Source organism: Chiloscyllium punctatum, chromosome 30 (genome assembly GCF_047496795.1).
Source record: "Chiloscyllium punctatum isolate Juve2018m chromosome 30, sChiPun1.3, whole genome shotgun sequence".
NCBI lineage: Eukaryota > Metazoa > Chordata > Chondrichthyes > Orectolobiformes > Hemiscylliidae > Chiloscyllium > Chiloscyllium punctatum.
Window position 1 is genome coordinate 18,045,101 of NC_092768.1, and position 27,941 is coordinate 18,073,041.

The 27,941-nt window shown below is 44.3% G+C and overlaps 1 protein-coding gene across 2 annotated transcripts in view; it reads left to right on the forward strand.

The window, feature by feature from the left end:
- Positions 1 to 24,001, forward strand: part of LOC140455220 (uncharacterized) — a 170,630-nt gene extending 146,629 nt beyond the window's left edge. For both annotated transcript variants that reach the window (XM_072549942.1, XM_072549943.1), the window contains exons 4-8: positions 13,992 to 14,258; positions 15,152 to 15,265; positions 15,361 to 15,462; positions 19,853 to 19,981; positions 21,654 to 24,001. In XM_072549942.1, coding sequence (XP_072406043.1) covers positions 13,992 to 14,258; positions 15,152 to 15,265; positions 15,361 to 15,462; positions 19,853 to 19,981; positions 21,654 to 21,742 — 701 coding nt within the window. In that variant the 3' untranslated portion in view covers positions 21,743 to 24,001. The remainder of the gene's footprint in view (positions 1 to 13,991; positions 14,259 to 15,151; positions 15,266 to 15,360; positions 15,463 to 19,852; positions 19,982 to 21,653) is intronic.
- The last annotated feature ends 3,940 nt before the right edge of the window (positions 24,002 to 27,941 follow it).

Sequence of the window (27,941 nt, forward strand, 5' to 3'; positions counted from 1 at the left end):
CAACTGACACCTTCTCCACTATACCCAACTGACACCTTCTACACTATACCCAACTGACACCTTCCACACTATACCCAACTGACACCTTCTACACTATACCCAACTGACACCTTCCACACTATACCCAACTGCCACCGTCCACACTATACCCAACTGACACCTTCTAAACTATACCCAACTGACACCTTCTACACTATACCCAACTGACACCTTCCACACTATACCCAACTGACACCTTCTACACTATATCCAACTAACACCGTCCACACTATACCCAACTGACACCTTCTACACTATACCCAACTGACACCTTCTACACTATACCCAACTGACACCTTCTCCACTATACCCAACTGACACCTTCTACACTATACCCAACTGACACCTTCCACACTATACCCAACTGACACCTTCTACACTATACCCAACTGACACCTTCCACACTATACCCAACTGACACATTCTCCACTATACCCAACTGACACCTTCTACACTATACCCAACTGACACCTTTCACACTATACCCAACTGACACCTTCTATACTATACCCAACTAACACCTTCTACACTATACCCAACTGACACCATCCACACTACTCCCAACTAACATCGTCCACACTATACCCAACTGACACCTTCCACACTATACCCAACTGACACCTTCTACACTATACCCAACTGACACCTTCTACACTATACCCAACTAACACCTTCTACACTATACCCAACTGACACCTTCCACACGATACCCAACTGACACCTTCTACACTATACCCAACTGACACCTTCTACACTATACCCAACTGACACCATCCACACTATACCCAACTGACACCTTCTACACTATACCCAACTGACACCTTCTACACTACACCCACCTGACACCGTCCACACTAGACCCAACTGACACCATCCACACTATACCCAACTGACACCTTCCACACTATACCCAACTGACACCTTCTACACTATACCCAACTGACACCATCCACACTATACCCAACTGACACCTTCTACACTATACCCAACTGACACCTTCTACACTATACCCAACTGACACCTTCCACACTATACCCAACTGACACCTTCTACACTATACCCAACTGACACGTTCTACACTATACCCAACTAACACCTTCCACACTATACCCAACTGACACCATCCACACTATACCCAACTGACACCGTCCACACTATACCCAACTGACACCTTCTACACTATACCCAACTGACACGTTCTACACTATACCCAACTAACACCTTCCACACTATACCCAACTGACACCTTCTACACTATACCCAACTGACACCGTCCACACTATACCCAACTGACACCTTCCACACTATACCCAACTGACACCTTCTACACTATACCCAACTGACACGTTCTACACTATACCCAACTAACACCTTCCACACTATACCCAACTGACACCTTCTACACTATACCCAACTGACACCATCCACACTATACCCAACTGACACCTTCTACACTATACCCAACTGACACCTTCTACACTATACCCAACTGACACCTTCTACACTATACCCAACTGACACCTTCTACACTATACCCAACTAACACCGTCCACACTATACACAATTAACACCGTCCACACTACACCCAACTAACACCTTGTACACTATACCCAACTGACACCTTCTACACTATACCCAACTAACACCGTCCACACTATACCCAACTGACACCGTCCACACTATAACCAACTGACACCTTCTAAACTATACCCAACTGACACCTTCTACACTATACCCAACTGACACCTTCCACACGATACCCAACTGACACCTTCTACACTACACCCAACTGACACCATCCACACTATACCCAACTGACATCTTCTACACTATACCCAACTGACACCTTCTACACTATACCCAACTAACACCTTCTACACTATACCCAACTGACACCTTCTACACTATACCCAACTAACACCGTCCACACTATACCCAACTGACACCGTCCACACTATACCCAACTGACACCTTCTACACTATACCCAACTGACACCTTCTACACTATACCCAACTAACACCTTCTACACTATACCCAACTGACACCTTCTACACTAGCCCCAACTAACACCTTCTATACTATACCCAACTGACACCTTCTCCACTATACCCAACTGACACCTTCTACACTATACCCAACTGACACCTTCTACACTATACCCAACTGACACCTTCTACACTATACCCAATTAACACCGTCCACACTAGACCCAACTAACACCTTCTACACTATACCCAACTGACACCTTCTACACTACCCCCAACTGACACCGTCCACACTATACCCAATTAACACCGTCCACACTATACCCAACTGACACCTTCTACACTATACCCAATTAACACCGTCCACACTAGACCCAACTAACACCTTCTACACTATACCCAACTGACACCTTCTACACTACCCCCAACTGACACCGTCCACACTATACCCAACTGACACCTTCCACACTATACCCAACTGACACCTTCCACACTATACCCAACTAACACCGTCCACATTATACCCAACTAACACCTTCTACACTATACCCAACTAACACCTTCTACACTATACCCAACTGACACCTTCCACACTATACCTAACTACCACCGTCCACACTATACCTAACTGACACCTTCAACACTATACCCAACTGACACCGTCCACACTATACCCAACTGACACCTTCTACACTACACCCAACTAACACCGTCCACATTATACCCAACTAACACCTTCTACACTATACCCAACTGACACCTTCCACACTATACCCAACTAACACCGTCCACACTGTACCCAACTGACACCTTCTGCACTATACCCAACTAACACCGTCCACACTATACCCAACTAACACCTTCTACACTATACCTAACTAACACCGTCCACACTATACCCAACTAACACCGTCCACACTATACCCAACTAACACCTTCTACACTATACCCAACTGACACCATCCACACTATACCCAACTAACACCTTCTACACTATACCCAACTGACACCATCCACACTATACCCAACTCACACCTTCGACACTACACCCAACTGACACCTTCTACACTACATCCAACTATCACCGTCCACACTACACCCAACTGACACCTTCCACACTATATCCAACCAACACCGTCCACACGATACCCAACTGACACCGTCCACACGATACCCAACTGACACCGTCCACACTATACCCAACTGACACCGTCTACCCTATACCCAACACACACCGTCCACACTATACCCAACTGACACCGTCCACACTATACCCAACTGACACCGTCCACACTATACCCAACTGACACCTTCTACACTACACCCAACTATCACCGTCTACACTATACCCAACTGACACCGTCCTCACTATATCCAACTAACACCGTCCACACTATACCTAACTGACACCTTCTACACTATACCCAACTGACATCTTCCACACTATACCCAACTGACACCGTCCACACTATACCCAACTGACACCTTCTACACTATACCCAACTGACACCTTCTAGACTATACCCAACTGACACCGTCTACACTATACCCAACTGACACCGTCTACACTATACCCAACTGACACCTTCTAGACTATACCCAACTGACACCTTCTACACTATACCCAACTGACACCTTGTACACTATACCCAACTAACACCGTCCACACTATACCCAACTGACACCTTCTACACTATATCCAACTGACACCTTCTACACTATACCCAACTGACACCGTCTACACTATATCCAACTGACACCTTCTACACTATACCCAACTGACACCGTCCACACTATACCCAACTGACACCTTCTACACTATACCCAACTAACACCTTCTACACTACATCCAACTATCACCGTCCACACTATACCAAACTGACACCTTCCACACTATACCCAACTGACACCTTCCACACTATACCCAACTGACACCTTCCACACTATACCCAACTAACACCGTCCACACTATACCCAACTGACACCTTCCACAATATATCCAACTAACACCGTCCACACTATACCCAACTGACACCTTCTACACGATACCCAACTGACACCTTCTGCACTATACCCAACTGACACCGTCCACACTATACCCAACTGACACCTTCTACACGATACCCAACTGACACCTTCTGCACTATACCCAACTAACACCTTCTACACTACACCCACCTAACACCTTCTACACTACACCCAACTAACACCTTCTACACTATACCAAACTGACACCGTCCACACTATACCCAACTAACACCTTCTACACTATACCAAACTGACACCGTCCACGCTATACCCAACTAACACCTTCTACACTGTACCCAACTAACACCTTCTACACTATACCAAACTGACACCGTCCACACGATACCCAACTAACACCTTCTACACTATACACAACTAACACCGTCCACACTACACCCAACTAACACCGTCCACACTATACCCAACTGACACCGTCTACACTATACCCAACTAACACCTTCTACACTATACCCAACTAACACCGTCCACACTATACCCAATTAACACCGTCCACACTATACCCAACTAACACCTTCTACACTATACCCAACTGACACCTTCTACACTATACCCAACTAACACCGTCCACACGATACCCAATTAACACCGTCCACACTACACCCAACTAACACCTTCTACACTATACCCAACTGACACCTTCTACACTATACCCAACTAACACCGTCCACACTATACCCAACTGCCACCGTCCACACTATACCCAACTGACACCTTCTAAACTATACCCAACTGACACCTTCTACACTATACCCAACTGACACCTTCCACACTATACCCAACTGACACCTTCTACACTATATCCAACTAACACCGTCCACACTATACCCAACTGACACCTTCAACACTATACCCAACTGACACCTTCTACACTATACCCAACTGACACCTTCTCCACTATACCCAACTGACACCTTCTACACTATACCCAACTGACACCTTCCACACTATACCCAACTGACACCTTCTACACTATACCCAACTGACACCTTCCACACTATACCCAACTGACACCTTCTCCACTATACCCAACTGACACCTTCTACACTATACCCAACTGACACCTTTCACACTATACCCAACTGACACCTTCTACACTATACCCAACTAACACCTTCTACACTATACCCAACTGACACCGTCCACACTACTCCCAACTAACATCTTCCACACTATACCCAACTGACACCTTCCACACTATACCCAACTGACACCTTCTACACTATACCCAACTGACACCTTCCACACGATACCCAACTGACACCTTCTACACTACACCCAACTGACACCATCCACACTATACCCAACTGACACCTTCTACACTATACCCAACTGACACCTTCTACACTACACCCACCTGACACCGTCCACACTCGACCCAACTGACACCGTCTACACTATACCCAACTGACACCTTCCACACTATACCCAACTGACACCTTCTACACGATACCCAACTGACACCATCCACACTATACCCAACTGACACCTTCTACACTATACCCAACTGACACCTTCTACACTATACCCAACTGACACCTTCCACACTATACCCAACTGACACCTTCCACTCTATACCCAACTGACACGTTCTACACTATACCCAACTGACACCTTCCACACTATACCCAACTGACACCATCCACACTATACCCAACTGACACCGTCCACACTATACCCAACTGACACCTTCTACACTATACCCAACTGACACGTTCTACACTATACCCAACTAACACCTTCCACACTATACCCAACTGACACCTTCTACACTATACCCAACTGACACCGTCCACACTATACCCAACTGACACCTTCCACACTATACCCAACTGACACCTTCTACACTATACCCAACTGACACGTTCTACACTATACCCAACTAACACCGTCCACACTATACCCAACTGACACCTTCTACACTATACCCAACTGACACCATCCACACTATACCCAACTGACACCTTCTACACTATACCCAACTGACACCTTCTACACTATACCCAACTAACACCTTCCACACTATACCCAACTGACACCTTCTACACTATACCCAACTGACACCATCCACACTATACCCAACTGACACCTTCCACACTATACCCAACTGACACCTTCTACACTATACCCAACTGACACCTTCTACACTATACCCAACCAACACCTTCCACACTATACCCAACTAACACCTTCCACACTATACCCAACTGACACCATCCACACTATACCCAACTGACACCTTCTCCACTATACCCAACTGACACCTTCTACACTATACCCAACTAACACCTTCTACACTATACCCAACTAACACCGTCCACACTATACCCAATTAACACCGTCCACACTATACCAAACTGACACCGTCCACACTATACCCAACTAACACCTTCTACACTATATCCAACTGACACCTTCTACACTATACCCAACTAACACCGTCCACACTATACCCAATTAACACCGTCCACACTACACCCAACTAACACCTTGTACACTATACCCAACTGACACCTTCCACACAATACCCAACTAACATCGTCCACACTATACCCAATTAACACCGTCCACACTATACCCAACTGACACCTTCTACACTATACCCAATTAACACCGTCCACACTAGACCCAACTAACACCTTCTGCACTATACCCAACTGACACCTTCTACACCACCCCCAACTGACACCGTCCACACTATACCCAACTGACACCTTCCACACTATACCCAACTAACACCGTCCACATTATACCCAACTAACACCTTCTACACTATACCCAACTAACACCTTCTACACTATACCCAACTGACACCTTCCACACTATACCTAACTACCACCGTCCACACTATACCTAACTGACACCTTCAACACTATACCCACCTGACACCGTCCACACTATACCCAACTGACACCTTCTACACTAGACCCAACTAACACCGTCCACATTATACCCAACTAACACCTTCTACACTATACCCAACTGACATCTTCCACACTATACCCAACTAACACCGTCCACACTATACCCAACTGACACCTTCTGCACTATACCCAACTAACACCGTCCACACTATACCCAACTAACACCTTCTACACTATACCTAACTAACACCGTCCACACTATACCCAACTAACACCGTCCACACTATACCCAACTAACACCTTCTACACTATACCCAACTGACACCATCCACACTATACCCAACTCACACCTTCGACACTACACCCAACTGACACCTTCTACACTACATCCAACTATCACCGTCCACACTACACCCAACTGACACCTTCCACACTATATCCAACTAACACCGTCCACACGATACCCAACTGACACCGTCCACACTATACCCAACTGACACCGTCTACACTATACCCAACACACACCGTCCACACTATACCCAACTGACACCGTCCACACTATACCCAACTGACACCGTCCACACTATACCCAACTGACACCGTCCACACTATACCCAACTGACACCTTCTACACTACACCCAACTATCACCGTCTACACTATACCCAACTGACACCGTCCTCACTATATCCAACTAACACCGTCCACACTATACCTAACTGACACCTTCTACACTATACCCAACTGACACCGTCCACACTATACCCAACTAACACCTTCTACACTATACACAACTAACACCGTCCACACTACACCCAACTAACACCGTCCACACTATACCCAACTGACACCGTCTACACTATACCCAACTAACACCTTCTACACTATACCCAACTAACACCGTCCACACTATACCCAATTAACACCGTCCACACTATGCCAAACTGGCACCGTCCACACTATACCCAACTAACACCTTCTACACTATACCCAACTGACACCTTCTACACTATACCCAACTAACACCGTCCACACTATACCCAATTAACACCGTCCACACTACACCCAACTAACACCTTGTACACTATACCCAACTGACACCTTCTACACTATACCCAACTAACACCGTCCACACTATACCCAACTGACACCGTCCACACTATACCCAACTGACACCTTCTAAACTATACCCAACTGACACCTTCTACACTATACCCAACTGACACCTTCCACACTATACCCAACTGACACCTTCTACACTATATCCAACTAACACCGTCCACACTATACCCAACTGACACCTTCCGCACTTTCCCCAACTAACACCTTCTACACTATACCCAACTGACACCTTCTACACTATACCCAACTGACACCTTCTACACTATACCCAACTGACACCTTCTACACTATACCCAACTGACACCTTCTCCACTATACCCAACTGACACCTTCTACACTATACCCAACTGACACCTTCCACACTATACCCAACTGACACCTTCTACACTATACCCAACTGACACCTTCCACACTATACCCAACTGACACCTTCTCCACTATACCCAACTGACACCTTCTACACTATACCCAACTGACACCTTTCACACTATACCCAACTGACACCTTCTACACTATACCCAACTAACACCTTCTACACTATACCCAACTGACACCATCCACACTACTCCCAACTAACACCGTCCACACTATACCCAACTGACACCTTCCACACTATACCCAACTGACACCTTTTACACTATACCCAACTGACACCTTCCACACGATACCCAACTGACACCTTCTACACTACACCCAACTGACACCATCCACACTATACCCAACTGACACCTTCTACACTATACCCAACTGACACCTTCCACACTATACCCAACTGACACCTTCTACACTATACCCAACTGACACCATCCACACTATACCCAACTGACACCTTCTACACTATACCCAACTGACACCTTCTACACTTTCCCCAACTGACACCTTCCACACTTTACCCAACTGACACCTTCTACACTATACCCAACTGACACGTTCTACACTATACCCAACTAACACATTCCACACTATACCCAACTGACACCTTCTACACTATACCCAACTGACACGTTCAACACTATACCCAACTAACACCTTCCACACTATACCCAACTGACACCTTCTACACTATACCCAACTGACACCATCCACACTATACCCAACTGACACCTTCCACACTATACCCAACTGACACCTTCTACACTATACCCAACTGACACCTTCTACACTATACCCAACTGACACCTTCCACACTATACCCAACTAACACCTTCCACACTATACCCAACTGACACCATCCACACTATACCCAACTGACACCTTCTCCACTATACCCAACTGACACCTTCTACACTATACCCAACTAACACCTTCTACACTATACCCAACTAACACCGTCCACACTATACCCAATTAACACCGTCCACACTATACCAAACTGACACCGTCCACACTATACCCAACTAACACCTTCTACACTATACCCAACTGACACCTTCTACACTATACCCAACTGACACCTTCTACACTGTACCCAACTAACACCGTCCACACTATACCCAAGTGACACCGTCCACACTATACCCAACTGACACCTTCTAAACTATACCCAACTGACACCTTCTACACTATACCCAACTGACACCTTCCACACTATACCCAACTGACACCTTCCACACTATACCCAACTGACACCTTCTACACTATACCCAACTAACACCTTCTACACTATACCCAACTGACACCATCCACACTACTCCCAACTAACACCGTCCACACTATACCCAACTGACACCTTCTACACTATACCCAACTGACACCTTCCACACGATACCCAACTGACACCTTCTACACTACACCCAACTGACACCATCCACACTATACCCAACTGACACCTTCTACACTATACCCAACTGACACCTTCTACACTACACCCACCTGACACCGTCCACACTAGACCCAACTGACACCGTGTACACTATACCCAACTGACACCTTCCACACTATACCCAACTGACACCTTCTACACTATACCCAACTGACACCATCCACACTATACCCAACTGACACCTTCTACACTATACCCAACTGACACCTTCTACACTTTCCCCAACTGACACCTTCCACACTATACCCAACTGACACCTTCTACACTATACCCAACTGACACGTTCTACACTATACCCAACTAACACCTTCCACACTATACCCAACTGACACCTTCTACACTATACCCAACTGACACCTTCTACACTATACCCAACTAACACCTTCCATACTATACCCAACTGACACCTTCTACTCTATACCCAACTGACACCATCCACACTATACCCAACTGACACCTTCCACACTATACCCAACTGACACCTTCTACACTATACCCAACTGACACCTTCTACACTATACCCAACTCACACCTTCCACACTATATCCAACTAACACCTTCCACACTATACCCAACTGACACCATCCACACTATACCCAACTGACACCTTCTCCACTATACCCAACTGACACCTTCTACACTATACCCAACTAACACCTTCTACACTATACCCAACTAACACCCTCCACACTATACCCAATTGACACCGTCCACACTATACCAAACTGACACCGTCCACACTATACCCAACTAACACCTTCTACACTATACCCAACTGACACCTTCTACACTATACCCAACTGACACCTTCTACACTATACCCAACTAACACCGTCCACACTATACCCAATTAACACCGTCCACACTACACCCAACTAACACCTTGTACACTATACCCAACTGACACCTTCTACACTGTACCCAACTAACACCGTCCACACTATACCCAACTGACACCGTCCACACTATACCCAACTGACACCTTCTAAACTATACCCAACTGACACCTTCTGCACTATACCCAACTGACACCTTCCACACGATACCCAACTGACACCTTCTACACTACACCCAACTGACACCATCCACACTATACCCAACTGACATCTTCTACACTATACCCAACTAACACCTTCTACACTATACCCAACTGACACCTTCTACACTATACCCAACTAACACCGTCCACACTATACCCAACTGACACCGTCCACACTATACCCAACTGACACCTTCTACACTATACCCAACTGACACCTTCTACACTATACCCAACTAACACCTTCTACACTATACCCAACTGACACCTTCTACACTAGCCCCAACTAACACCTTCTATACTATACCCAACTGACACCTTCTCCACTATACCCAACTGACACCTTCTACACTATACCCAACTGACACCTACTACACTATACCCAACTGACACCTTCTACACAATACCCAACTAACATCGTCCACACTATACCCAATTAACACCGTCCACACTATACCCAACTGACACCTTCTACACTATACCCAATTAACACCGTCCACACTAGACCCAACTAACACCTTCTACACTATACCCAACTGACACCTTCTACACTACCCCCAACTGACACCGTCCACACTATACCCAACTGACACCTTCCACACTATACCCAACTGACACCTTCCACACTATACCCAACTAACACCGTCCACATTATACCCAACTGACACCTTCAACACTATACCCAACTGACACCTTCTACACTATACCCAACTAACACCTTCTACACTATACCCAACTGACACCTTCTACACTCTACCCAACTGACACCTTCTACACTATACCCAACTGACACCTTCTCCACTATACCCAACTGACACCTTCCACACTATACCCAACTAACACCTTCCACACTATACCCAACTGACACCTTCTGCACTATACCCAACTGACACCTTCTACACTATACCCAACTGACACCTTCCACACTATACCCAACTAACACCTTCCACACTATACCCAACTGACACCTTCTACACTATACCCAACTAACACCTTCCACACTATACCCAACTGACACCTTCTACACTATACCCAACTAACACCTTCCACACTATACCCAACTAACACCTTCTACACTATACCTAACTGACACCTTCTACACTATACACAACTAACACCTTCCACACTATACCCAACTGACACCTTCCACACTATACCCAACTGACACCTTCTCCACTATACCCAACTGACACCTTCCACACTATACCCAACTAACACCTTCCACACTATACCCAACTGACACCTTCTACACTATACCCAACTAACACCTTCCACACTATACCCAACTAACACCTTCTACACTATACCTAACTGACACCTTCTACACTATACACAACTAACACCGTCCACACTATACCCAACTGACACCTTCTACACTACACCCAACTAACACCTTCCACACTATACCCAACTAACACCGTCCACATTATACCCAACTGACACCTTCAACACTATACCCAACTGACACCTTCTACACTATACCCAACTAACACCTTCTACACTATACCCAACTGACACCTTCTACACTCTACCCAACTGACACCTTCTCCACTATACCCAACTGACACCTTCTCCACTATACCCAACTGATACCTTCCACACTATACCCAACTAACACCTTCCACACTATACCCAACTGACACCTTCTGCACTATACCCAACTGACACCTTCTACACTATACCCAACTGACACCTTCCACACTATACCCAACTAACACCTTCCACACTATACCCAACTGACACCTTCTACACTATACCCAACTAACACCTTCCACACTATACCCAACTGACACCTTCTACACTATACCCAACTAACACCTTCCACACTATACCCAACTAACACCTTCTACACTATACCTAACTGACACCTTCTACACTATACCCAACTAACACCTTCCACACTATACCCAACTGACACCTTCCACACTATACCCAACTGACACCTTCTCCACTATACCCAACTGACACCTTCCACACTATACCCAACTAACACCTTCCACACTATACCCAACTGACACCTTCTACACTATACCCAACTAACACCTTCCACACTATACCCAACTAACACCTTCTACACTATACCTAACTGACACCTTCTACACTATACACAACTAACACCGTCCACACTATACCCAACTGACACCTTCTACACTACACCCAACTAACACCTTCTACACTATACCCAACTGACACCGTCCACACTATATCCAACTGACACCGTCCACACTATATCCAACTGACACTTTCCACACTATACCCAACTGACACCGTCCACACTATACCCAACTGACACCGTCCACACTATACCCAACTAACACCGTCCACACTATACCCAACTGACACCTTCTACATTATACCCAACTAACACCGTCCACACTATACCCAACTAAATGTCCTCGCAGGCATTGCCTAATGTTGCTGAAGTGATTATTGATAATTCAGGATTCATGTCTTCTCTTAGCTCCCCAAAAATGATATCATGGCATCGTGTAGGATCAGAGTTTCCAGAAGTTGCACAATGCAAGATGCCAAGTGTCCCGTCTTCTCTCATCCCCGGGAATGATGTCACCCCACCACATTGGTGAATTGGATTCGGCTGCTGGATCCTACTCATTGTGATTAGAACATGATCTTCTCCGTTACTGCCCAAACTTCCAAGATCTCACATTGTCTCCAGCTATGTTGAATGATGTGCTTGCTACCTTTGTACTGCTTAATATGTGCACTTAGCAAAATCACTGGTATTAAACGTTCTGAAATTGTACAGCACCAAGGCAGAATTGCTGACTAGAAAAATCTGTTCCAAGTAACAGCATAATTAACAAACCCTGTGTGCCTCTCCAATAGAAAGCTTATTTGTCCCTGACACAGACTGAAAGAAACTCAAATTTTAAGGTAAATTCTAGTTAAATGCTAAAAGATTAGCTTTTAAAAGGGTATAAACACTTAAAATTAACCCTTAAAATACTGATGTTGACCAGATTCCCAAGACCATACCTTCCCTGAGCTGCACTCTACGATAATATTCACGCTTTCTTGCTTTATCCTTTGTGACTTCCTTTTGTTTTTGACAGAAAGGCTCCGAACACCCCAGATCATTCAGCATCCGACCTACATAAGGAACTATGTTCAGCTGAATTGCCTTGTAAGAGATACCAAAGTGAGTAGCTTCGTCTGGCAAAAGGATAACGGAGTTTTTAACATTAACCGCACCAGGTTCGAATTTGATAACAGCACTCTGCTCATTCGAGACATGGATGTCTCAGACTGTGGTGTGTATACCTGCATTGTGAAAAACGAGGTCAGCAGTAGCAGCAACTCCCACTTCCTCAGATCTGATGGTAGGACCCCATTGTTTGGCAGTATTTTTATTCATTTGTTGAGGAGATGTGGGTACTGATGCTGGCTAGGCCAACGTTTACTGCCCATCCCTAATTGATCAGAGGTCAGCTAAGAGTCAATCACATTGCTGTTGTATTGGAATCCCACGTAAAGCCGACCGGATAGATTTCCTTCCCTAAAGGCATTAATGTGCTTGGTACATTTTACAAAACAATCGACAATAGTGTCCAGTCACCATGAGGCCAGCTTTCTATTGCAAATGTTTATTTTATTCAGTCTCTTTCACAAAACCAATTCAATCTGGTTACCCAGACACTAAACATTTGTTATTCCTGCACTGAGACACCCAGATTCCTTTGCAGTCTCTCTACTGGTTACTTTCACTATCTGATAAGTATGGGGCCAAACAGTGATATTCTCACATTACTTTGTAGTGGGGTTTAATATTCTCACTCTGCTGTCGGATATTTTTTCTCTTCCTGGTGAAAGTTACCTTCATTTGGTGAAATTCCTTTCCTTTTTATGAAGTTTGAGGTGAAATGTGCTCTTGGTTCAGCGCTGATGGAAGGCCAAATTGTGTCTGAAGGGAAAATGGGAACACTTCATGCAACACAGAGAAGTTCAGTAGGTGTTCTCAGAGTATTGCCATGGTATTGCAGTTTGTGATGTCATATTGAAGTGTGAATACTTAGCCCCATTGACACCAAATTCATCCCTGTCCTACATATCTTTCCAAACTCACAGCAATGCAGTAGACTCTTCACTGCCCTCAGGTTAAAATAACAGATGGAACATCCACAATAGTCTGATCCACACCATTAATATTACTACTTGCACTCTCTTATGCATGTCCAATTCTCTGTAATCAATTCATGTTATTTTCACATTTCAGAGATTCTCTTCATTGTTATCTCTATCTTTCTGTTATCTACCATGGCATTCGTTAGCAGTTTGACCTCCTTATGTGCGGAAGCTGTCATATACAAAGCCTTAAACAGACCCCGAGGTATTCGTTTATAATGTAAAAAGCATTTGATTATTTCCACATCAAAACATTAATTATTGATATTCATTTCGCACACTTTGGGTTTGCATTCACAGGTCCAGACCAGAAGAGAGAACTTACCATCATTTTTTTGATCTTTGAACTTGTATCCTTCACTTGCCTGCTGACTGCAAGTCTTCTGGCTGTATTTGAGTCAGGTAAGTGACCTGTTTAACTGATGTCTAAATACACACTGGCTAGAATCAGCTCCAGCCTGTGGCTCCTGCTATCAATTTGCACATTGATGGTACCTCATTCAAGCTTCATAGGTAGATCATGAAAGTACGTTTCAGACTGTGGGGGTGAAGGATATTGTGTTTCTTAGAGATGGACATAGTGCTGGATCTTCATTTCCTGTTGATAGCACAGGAGGAACATGTGGACCGAAGTCCATGTTGGTCATCGCCTGTTACATTTAGATGAATACATTTTGAATATGTTGTATTTGTCTTTCTTGTTAATCTTAAAATTCTCTTCCACTGTTGCCCTGATGCACATGCGCATTCCCATCTGCTGCTGATATTGTGCAGCCTAGAGACATTCCTGGCTGTTTTATCATTGCAAAAGATTACACCACAAAAGGAGGCCACCTGGCCCATCAGTTTTATACAAACTCTCTGCACATCCTATTCTCTGCCTTCTTCCTGTAGCCTGACAAATTACAGCACAGGGATAGCAAGCTAAATTAGGTCAACCTTTCTATCAGTGAATTTGCAACATAATGGCCATGTTAGAACATTCAATGACCCTCAAACTTGATCAATTTTTCCTGATAAAACTTTACAAATAGTAGATTTTAGACACCAAGTTTACAACTTAAATAAAAGTAACAAATTATTATTAAGAATGCAACTTCAGAAGCATCCAAACGACAATGCAATTTAATTGATAACTACAATCTAAGCCCAATCTGTATTGAATATAAACTCTTGTTTGAAATAACTTCACAGAGTCTGGTATCTGTTGGCAGGTCATCCTTTATTTACACACTAACAGCCTTAGACTTTAGTACTGCCTTATTCAGGGTCAGCTACCAGAGTGTCAACATCTCTGACACTTACCTATTTTGTATGTCAGCCAGGGCTCCCTGATTAGACCAGTGTTAGAGCTCCAAATCAAGTACCTCTGATTCTGTGACACCCAGCTGGTTGCCCTGGTTACAATTCCTACATCCCTTCCCCTCTGTGCCCAAGGACATCAGCTGCTCCTTTACCTTGTGTATTTCAGCACTGAGCCAGGTTCCTCTGACCCAGGTGGCGTATAATGTATGGAAGCTTGCCTCTTGTGCCAGGAGCACCTTGGTAGAATTTCATTCTCTTCTTCTGCTGATAAAGGTGTCGAGATGGGTACATCCATCATGTCCGTTTCTGATTCTGAGGCCTCGGCAAAGCTTGACGGAAAGGAATTTAATTAATTAACTCTGGCAGCCTTTCCGACTGTTCTGAGGGCAGGCATGTTCTGTTCCCTCACCATATCGAAGTTTGCAGCTTTTATAGGCCCAGGGGCTAGTTCAGGACCGTCTTATCTACCTGGACTTTATATGTCACTGGTCCTGACCTTGCGTTGACCTTGCCTCTTCTCCATGCGTGGCCATTTCCATGATTCTTACATTAAACTTTGTCCCCTGTATCCGAAGTGTCTCTCTCACTTGGTGGACTCTTGTGTTCAGCATCAGCATTCCCAATGCCATTTCAGCCCCCATCCCCAAGTCTGGAAAGGTCAGATTTAACCTGGTATGGAATCTTCTAACCATGAGCAATGTTGCTGGTGCTATCTCTGCGGTTGTACGTGGGGTGATCTGAAAATCAAATAAGAATTGTGATAGCTTGGTATCTAGCGAGGCTGTTGGCTCTTTCAAGACAGCCTTCAGAGTTTGGACTGCACTTTCTGCCAGGCCTTTCAATGGTGGGTGGTATGGAACTGCTCCATATTTCAGGTCCCATTTGACTTTTAGGAAATGAGCAAATTCCCTGCTGCCTTGAGTCCGCGTACCTGCAGCAACTACAATGGCTTCCCAGCCCAGATCTTGGAGAAAATGTTCACTGTTTGCCCAAGGCTTGCTTTGTTTTGGGGTTTTGTTGTCTGCCTGATCAGGACTGAGTGAGGCTATACAATTGCCTACACCCAGGTAATGTTCCCCAAACTCTATTGGACTGGTGAAGGTGTCCATTTCCATTGGAATACCCTGCAACTGATATGCTCCACTTGCTGCATTCTCCAATGATAAAGCCAATTATAGCGCCTGTTTGAAGTTCAGTTGGGCTTCAGCTAGTTGGTGTTTTTGCATAGTTACATCACTCATGCCACAATAGCAGACAGTCTCTAAGCATCTCATTAAGGATTGATGTAAAGTCACAACGGCCAGTCGTCTTAACCTAATCCAAAATCCCAATATGGATTCTCCTGATTTATGAATTGCCATGTAAAAACAACGGCATCTCAGAATTGGAGGAGGCTTGTGGTAGTAATATTCCTTAATTATGTCTGCTGGTTCTTGAAAGGTTTTAGTATTTGGTGCCTGAGGGGATGTTGGGCTCCTAGTAACAGAAAAAGCTGCAGGTCCTCAGGCTGTCAGGAGAATTACCCATTGCTTTTCATCCAACACAATGTCATTAGCCAGGAAAAACTAATGCATTCTTTCCACATGCGCACTCGACGTCAGAGTTGAACAGGTCAAGCTTCCAAACAAAGGCATGACGTAAAAATGACTGTTGCGAGCAAGTTTCTTCAAGGTCATCCTTTACTCCCATTGCCACTGAAATAACTCCACAGAAGGCAGTATCTGTCACCAAGGCACCCTTTATTTACACAAGAAAAGTCCTTGACTTTAGTATTGCGTCATTCAGAGTCAGCCCCCACAATATGTCTGACACTCATCGTTTTTATATGTTGACCAGGGCTCCCTGGTTGGGTCGGGTTAACAGTCTCAATCAGGGAGCGCACCGTCCATGAGGTCCAGCTACAATCACTACACCAGATAGACAGACCCGGTTAAAGGATAAATTAAAACAGAAAATCAAAGAATGATAGTTTGCCAGTTCGATTGCTGTTTCAACTATGAAAACTAGGCTTCATGAACTCTTTGGATGATGGATTGTAATACAGCATTTAGCATTTATGCTTCAATTCCAAAATCACTGGTCAATGCCAACAGCTCCCACAGACTCTCTGGATACTTCTCACTTCTTTCTTACAGACTGGGGTTCTTTTCTCAAAACTTGCAATAAGTCAATAACTCGAGAAAGCAATGATGTGTTGGACAATGTCAAAAACGACATGACACCAGTTCGAATCCAACAGGTTTATTTGAAACTGTACGTTTTCTGAGCCCCCGCTCCTTCCTCAGAGTGGATGCTCTGAAAGCTTATGGTTTGAAATAAACTTGTTGGAATATAACCCAGTGTCATGTGATATTTGACTTAGAGAAAGCAAAACCAGTTTAAAATAAAATCTCCCAGTCTGGCAGAGTCTGTCAAAAATTAGGCTCTTGCCGAAAACATAGAGCCAGTTCAGTCTTTGTTTTTCTTTTTCAGCATTATTCATGGTGGATAGCAACAGCTCTCCCTGGATTGATCAATTCAAAATCCAACCAGTTGCCATTCCTTGAGTAGTTCAAAACCTTCGAGCATTAATTAACCTGCCTTATCTTCCAGCATAGTTCCCAACAGCAAACATCAGCCTTCTGTTCTCTCCTCTCTTAAAAACAAGCTTCTGTTCAAAGTTCCATTCTTAGCTGTATCTCACAGTTCCAAACCAAAAATGATAAAAACAAAAAAAAAATCTGATGGTCTTCACATGATCCGATTCTTTTGAAAAACCATGATTAAACCTGTCTCTACTGCACTCTGTAGTTCCAGATTTGAATCACTCACTGTGTGGAAACCTCTCTTCCAGAGCACCCGGAAGATACCCACACAAACACAGGGAGAATGTCCAAACTCCACACAGGCTGTGGCCCAAGGGTGGAATCGAACACAAGTCCTTGGCACTGTGAGGCAGCAGTGAATCCCTGGAACATTCAAGCCACTCACAGGCCAGTGTGTACCATCTACAAGATGCACTGCAGAAATTCACTGAAGATCCTGAGACAGCACCTTCTAATCCTATGAGCCCTTCCATTTAGGACAAGGATAGCAGATATATGGGAACACCACCCCCTGCAAGTTCCCTTCCAGTCCACTCACCATCCTGACTTGGAAATATATCGCCATTCCTTCAGTGTCACTGGGTCAAAATCCTGGAATTCCCTCCCTCAGGGACATTGTGGATGTAGCTACATTGACTGCGGCGGTTCAAGAAGGCAGCTCACTGCCACCTTCTCAAGGGGCAAGTAAGGATGGGAAATAAATGCTGGGCTCAGCCAGCGACACCCACATCCCACTAATGAATAAAACAAATCTGCTTCTCTTTGACAATGTGTTGAATGTTTAATTCAAAGATGCACAGAGCAATGTTCCTGAAGAGAATTGATGTTTCTGAGGGTGCAGAACTGGATCTGTCTGACCACACTCTTATTTCACCAAGACCTCTATTCTGTCCCTTTCACAGGCTTCTCCACATTGTACAGATGTATCGCGGGGTTCGGGTGTTTGATGTGTGTAGCAGTGATCATCTATATTTCCATCCTCTTTCTTGGTCTGAATACAAACCGCACTCTGCCGTTCTTAAACATTAATGGTAAGCTGGAAGTCTGGTACTTCTGATTGGGGATTTTTTTTTATTTTCTCATGGGACATGGGGATTTAAAAATTTTTCTCGTGGGACATGGAAATCGCTGGCTGGGCCCAGCATTAATGGCCATTCCTACTTGTCCCTTGAGAAGGTGGGGGTGAGCTGCATTTACTGCCTCTGTCCCTAGTTGCCCCCCCTTGAGAAGGTGGGGGTGAGCTGTATTTACTGCCCCTGTCCCTAGTTACCCCCCCTTGAGAAGGTGGGGGTGAGCTGCATTTACTGCCCCTGTCCCAAGTTGCCCCCCCTTGAGAAGGTGGGGGTGAGCTGCATTTACTGCCCCTGTCCCAAGTTGCCCCCCTTGAGAAGGTGGGGGTGAGCTGCATTTACTGCCCCTGTCCCTAGTTGCCCCCCCCCGAGAAGGTGGGGGTGAGCTGTATTTACTGCCCCTGTCCCTAGTTACCCCCCCTTGAGAAGGTGGGGGTGAGCTGCATTTACTGCCCCTGTCCCAAGTTGCCCCCCCTTGAGAAGGTGGGGGTGAGCTGCATTTACTGCCCCTGTCCCTAGTTGTCCCCCCCTTGAGAAGGAGGGGGTGAGCTGCCTTCTTGAACCGCTGCAGTCCATGTGCTGTGGGTAGACCCACAATGTCCCTTAGGGAGGGAATTCCAGGATTGGGACCCAGCCCCACTGAAGGAACGGCCGATATATTTCCAAGTCGGGATGGGGAGGGGCTCAGAGGGGAACTTGCAGGGGGTGGGGTTCCCAAGGTGTTTAATATTTATGTGTCTAATTTATGTTTAATATTTAATAGGTCTGTGTTTAATATTGATGATCCTATAAGCTACACGTGTTCAGATAGGTATCTGTTCTCTCTCTGTTGGCAGTTGACTGGTGTCCTCCAGTCAGCCCTGTTCCTACTGAATGAGAGGAGAGGTGAGGGGGAGGCAGCTGTTTCTAACCTGGCGTGAGGTGTCAGTTTGTAAACACCACCAGGTTATAGTCCAACTGGTTTATTTGGAATCCCCAGCTTTCGGAGCACTGCTCCTTCATCAGGTGAATAGACAGAAGGTTAAAGCAGCTTAAGCTGCCAACATGTCAGAGCTGCCTCCTCTGCAGTGGGAATGACCGAATGAGCATCTTCAGTCCTCGGCTTTTCCCTAGTCGTCCATGTTCTCTTCTACTGTGAGGGGAGAAGGAAGAGACCCAGGAGTGTGAGAAATGGAATGGTTTGGGAGTGCCTTTGGGGGATGGGGGGGATGTTGCATTCAGGTGACGATGAGTAGTGGTGATGGCTGGTGAGATAAGGAGCAAGGAATGGGATGGATGCAATTACAAGGCCTGAGGATCAAACTTGGGAAGAAGCCACACATGGGAATTTTGTGAAATGTGCCATGGCACTCGGCTTTCCTTCCCGGATAGGTAGTTGGAAATCTTGCAGTTTTGTGCTCCTGCTTATTGGGGACACAACTTGGAAGCAGGTGGGCATGATGTCAGAGGCAGCCTTCCTCTCTGAGTCTGTAGGAGACAGAACCTCCCAGTGATGTGTCGAGAAGATTGTAGAACTGAGAGACTACTTTGTGTGTTCACCTTCATGTCAGGTGTATTTGAAGATCAGGAATGTATTATAATTAATCTTTTCCACACAGAGCAGGCTGATTTTAATTACTTTCTCTCCTGCCAGTTCACTGTTTGATCCTGTTTGTTTGTGGAATTCTTTCGGTGGTAATTTCAATTGCCTTACTTTATCGATCAAAACAAATTGGTGAGTAGCTGAGATATTCGAACCAAATAGAAGCATGTCAAACATTAGACTCCTTCCTATTTCCATTTGGACTGGAGGGAAACCTGAACACTCCCCACATGAACACAGAAAAAGACTTTGCCTCCTGAAATATCAGTTTTTATGACATCAGGGATGGTTGTGTGGAATGGATTCCCATCAGGAATTTTGTGCAAGATTTCTGCTTTGCACCACTTTCCCATTGAGGGTTTGTTTATTATTGATACCTCTACTGTTACTGTCAATGGGGTCATACATTAGACATCAAGCCCTGCTATTCCTGGAGTTGGTCAGAAATAGGAGAACCTCCCAATCTACCTGTTGTTTAGACCAAAGTTGACTGTACTTAACAAGAATTACTATTTGTTACAAATAAACCAATTCCAACTACAATTCCAATTATAAACTGTCAACACAACAGGTTAAAACTCTAACCTCTTTATCAAGTTCATTCTCGACTTAGATAGACACAAAACACTTTAAAAACATGGATGATATGGGTGGAGGGAGAGACTGGGGGGCAGGTCAATGACCCCTGTCCCCAAGGTTTGCTGAACTGATCCTGGAGCTGATCAGACACTGCTCCTTGGTTTTCCTTCTCAAATGCTGCTTTTACTTTGTTGAAGAAAGCATTTCGGGACTGGTTCATATTGTGTAAAGGTTTCTGACTTGTTAATTAAAACTCACAGCTCATGGCAACAAATACGAAAATAAAATGGCCCCCTTCAGGGTTGGGATGGCTTTTACTCCAGACCTTCCCTTCACCCTCTAGCGTTCACACCCACAAGCTGTTCAGCTCCCTGGGAGGAAATTGCATCATTATTGGCAAGCAGCAACTGGCCAACAACATCAACAACTCATCATAAGTCCACAGGCTAAGTCAGCTGCAACTCCATTTGTATCAGCATCTAGGATCCAGCTCAGCTCTCACTCAAGGGCTTTCAACTGCTTCACCAAGCAACTGTGTAAACCATGGTTAAAAACCAGGCCTGCAGATACTGGAAACCAGAGTCTACATCAGAGTGGTGCTGGAAAAGCACAGCAGGTCAGGCAGCATCCCAGGAGCAGGAACATTGACATTTTGGGCAAAGGAACAGAGGCAGGGTGCCTGCAGGGTGGAGAGATAAATGGAGAGAGATGATATTCTCCAGCTGTGTAAACAATGCTCAAAATGATGGTCCAGTTACTTGTTTTTAAAAATGCAGCAATCCTTGATTTTCAAAATTGTTATTTTCCCGTTTCACTCCACAATCAAAAGTACAGAAAAATAAAAAAGATAGACTTTACACTATCATCGGCAGATTGTCATATTGTCTATTTGGTCTATGTTTAATATTCATGTCTCGGTTGTACATTAAGTCCCTGTGTCAACTAGATTTGATATTTATCATTACACACAGATGAACTGATATTTATATCTTTATATGCTGCATGTATATAGACTCTTTAAACATAGATTTTGATATAAAATCATAGAACCCCTACTGTGTGGAAACAGGCCATTTGGCCCAACAAACCCACACCAACTCATTCACCTATCCTATTGCACTAAATTTCCCCTAACACATCTAACCTGAAAATCCCTGAACACTATGGGCAATTCACCTAACCCGCACGTCTTTGATCTGTGGGAGGAAACCTACACAGACACAGGGGGAATGTGCAAACTCCACGCAGACAAGTTGCCCGAGGCTGGAATCGAACCCGGGTCCCTGGTGCTGTGAGGCAGCAGTGCTAACCACTGAGCCACCCTGAATTATTTGGTCTGATTTATATGTGACATTAATTCTCACAATGTGCTGATAAGGACCAACTATCTGGAGTTCAGGAAGAAATTATATTTTATATAATGTTAACTTTCTCTCTCTCTGTGTTCCCGCTATCATTTTTATTCTGTTTGTTCCCAGCTACAAAGTGTGAATATCAGCAGAAACATTTAATTATAAGGAGCTTACTAGTTGTGCTGATCTACATATTTCCTGTGTTTGTATTTATTCTCTTCTACATCATGCACTGTAAGTAAAATATTGTAGTGAAGCTCGTGAATTGGAAATTGGGAATTTATTATTCTGGCTGCATTCATTGTTAAAATTCTGACTTGTACATAGCCTTTATTGCAAGAAGTTAAACTCCTCAGATGGGAAGCTCAGTCTTGGAGTATATTTAAGATAAAGATTGATAGATTTCTAACTACCAGTGGCACATAGGGTGGATAAAAGGTACTGATTAACCATTTTCATATTGCAATGTGAGGCTTGACTGGTTGAATTGCCTGTTCCTACTCCTGTTCTGAACATATCACTAATTAGACAGAATCACAAATACCAATATTGCTGAATTCATCAAGTCAACCCCATGTGCTAACAACCTGTGTGTTAAACCTTTATCTGGTTTTGATGTGATGTTTGCAACAGAACTTTTCTGTGATCATACTGAAAGTGTTGAAAACCAATTTGGTTATTAAAAATATATGGGAGAATACTAGACTCTTAAAATTAAATCCATCTCTATCTCTGCAGTTCAGGAAGTGGAAATGTATCAGCAAATGAAAGCATTCAAACGAATAAATCGACATCGTATCAGGTCAAAGTAGATCCTACAAGGTATAGTTGACGAGAGAAGAATAAAACAATCTGATGTACTACAAGAGCACAGAGGTAAACTGTATTGTGCAGTACCGTAAGGTAATGATGGAAACATATATAATTACAAAAGACATGGAGAGGATGGATTGTCAGAGCCTCTATCTCAGGATGGAAATGTCAAATAGTAGCCAGTACAGAGTTAAAATGAGAAGGGAATGTTTAAAGGGGATGGACAAGGAAAGGTTGTTCACACACAGGGTGGTAGGTACGGGGGACCCACATCCAGGGAGGCGCTGGGACAACTACATACATCAGCAATGTTCAACAGGCATTTAGACAAACACATGCACGGTCAGGAAATACACTGATATGGACCAGATGTGGGCAGATGGAGTTCATTTTAAAATGGCACCACGGCCAATACAGCTATTGTGGGCCAAAGGGCCTGTTTCTTAACTGTACTGTTTTAACTTCAACATTGTAATGTTACAGGCAATGTATCCAACCATACAGAGAACCACAGGGTAATGTTACACACACACACACACACATACACATACGCGCACACACACAGAGTGAAACACAGGGTAATGTTACACACACAGAGTGAAACATAGGGTAATGTTACACACACACAGTGAAACACGGTAATGTTACACACACACACACACACACACACACACACACAGAATGAAACACAGGGTAATGTTACACACACACACACACACACACAGAGTGAAACACAGGTAATGTTACACACACACAGTGAAACACAGGGTAATGTTACACACACACACACACACACACACACACACAGAATGAAACACAGGGTAATGTTACACACACACACACACACACACAGAGTGAAACACAGGTAATGTTACACACACACAGTGAAACACAGGGTAATGTTACACACACACACACACACAGAGTGAAACACAGGTAATGTTACACACACACAGTGAAACACAGTAATGTTACACACACACAGTGAAACACGGTAATGTTACACACACACACACACACACACACACACACACACAGAATGAAACACAGGGTAATGTTACACACACACACACACACAGAATGAAACACAGGGTAATGTTACACACACACACACACAGAGTGAAACACAGGTAATGTTACACACACACAGTGAAACACGGTAATGTTACACACACACACACACACACACACACACACACAGAATGAAACACAGGGTAATGTTACACACACACACACACAGAGTGAAACACAGGTAATGTTACACACACACACACATACGCGCACACACACAGAGTGAAACACAGGGTAATGTTACACACACAGAGTGAAACACAGGGTAATGTTACACACACACAGTGAAACACGGTAATGTTACACACACACTCACACACACACACAGAGTGAAACACAGGTAATGTTACACACACACACACATACGCGCACACACACAGAGTGAAACACAGGGTAATGTTACACACACACAGTGAAACACAGGGTAATGTTACACGCACACTCAGTGAAACATAGGGTAATGTTATGCACACACACATACACAACCACAGGGTAATGTTACACACATACACTGAAACACAGGGTAATGTTAAACACACACAGTGAAACACAGGGAAATGTTACACACACACACATACACCCACATACAGTGAAACCCACATGTTACATACACACACACACACACACACAGAGTGAAACACAGGGAAATGTTACACACACACACACACACACACACAGTGAAACACAGGGTAATGTTACAAACACACACACAGTGAAACATTAGGAAATGTTACAAACACACACATACACACAGTCAAACACAGGGTAATGTTACACACACACACACACACACACACCCACACACACTGAAACACAGGGTAATGTGACAAACACACATACACACAGTGAAACACAGGGTCATGTTACAAACACACACACACACACAGAAACACAGGGTAATGTTACACACACACAGTGAAACACAGGGTAATGTTACAAACACACACACAGTGAAACATTAGGAAATGTTACAAACACACACTTACACACAGTGAAACACAGGGTAATGTGACAAACACACACACACACACACACACACACACACACAGTGAAACACAGGGTCATGTTACAAACACACCAAGTGAAACACAGGGTAATGTTACACACACACAGTGAAATACAGGGAAATGTTACACACACACACACACCCACACACACTGAAACACAGGGTAATGTGACAAACACACACACACAGTGAAACACAGGGTCATGTTACAAACACACACACACACACAGTGAAACATAGGGTAATGTGACAAACACACACACACACACACACACACACACACACAGAAACACAGGGTAATGTTACAAACACACACACAGTGAAACATTAGGAAATGTTACAAACACACACATACACACAGTGAAACACAGGGTAATGTTACACACACACACACATCCACACACACAGAAACACAGGGTAATGTGACAAACAAACACACCCAGTGAAACACAGGGTCATGTCTTACACACACACACACAGTGAAACACAGGGTAATGTTATACACACACACATACACAGAGTGAAACACAGGGTAATGTTACACACACACACATACACAGAGTGAAACACAGGGAAATGTTACACACACACACACACAGTGAAACACAGGGTAATGTTACACACACACACACACACACACACACACACACACACACTGAAACACAGGGTAAAGTTACAAACACACACACAGTGAAACATTAGGAAATGTTACAAACACACACATACACACAGTGAAACACAGGGTAATGTTACACACACACACATACACCCACACACACTGAAACACAGGGTAATGTGACAAACACACACACACACACACAGTGAAACACAGGGTCGTGTTACAAACACACCCAGTGAAACACAAGGTAATGTTACACACACACACAGTGAAACGCAGGGTCATGTTACATACACACACACATACACACACACACAGTGAAACACAGGGTAATGTTACACACACACACAGTGAAACACAGGGTAATGTTACACACACACAGTGAAACACAGGGTAATGTTACACACACACAGTGAAACACAGGGAAATGTTACACACACACACACACAGTGAAACACAGGGAAATGTTACACACACACACACAGTGAAACACAGGGTAATGTTACACACACACACACACACCCACACACAGTGAAACACAGGGTAATGTTACAAACACACACATACACAGAGTGAAAAACAGGGTAATGTTACACACACACACACATACACAGAGTGAAACACAGGGTAATGTTACACACACACACAGTGAAACATAGGGTTATGTTACACACACACAGTGAAACACAGGGAAATGTTACACACACACACAGTGAAACACAGGGTAATGTTACACACACACATATACACACAGAGTGAAATACTGGGTAATGTTTTACACACACACACAGAAAATACAGGGTAATGACACACACACACACAGTGAAACATAGGGTAATGTTACACACACACACACACACACACACACAGAGTGAAACACAGGGTAATGTTACACACAC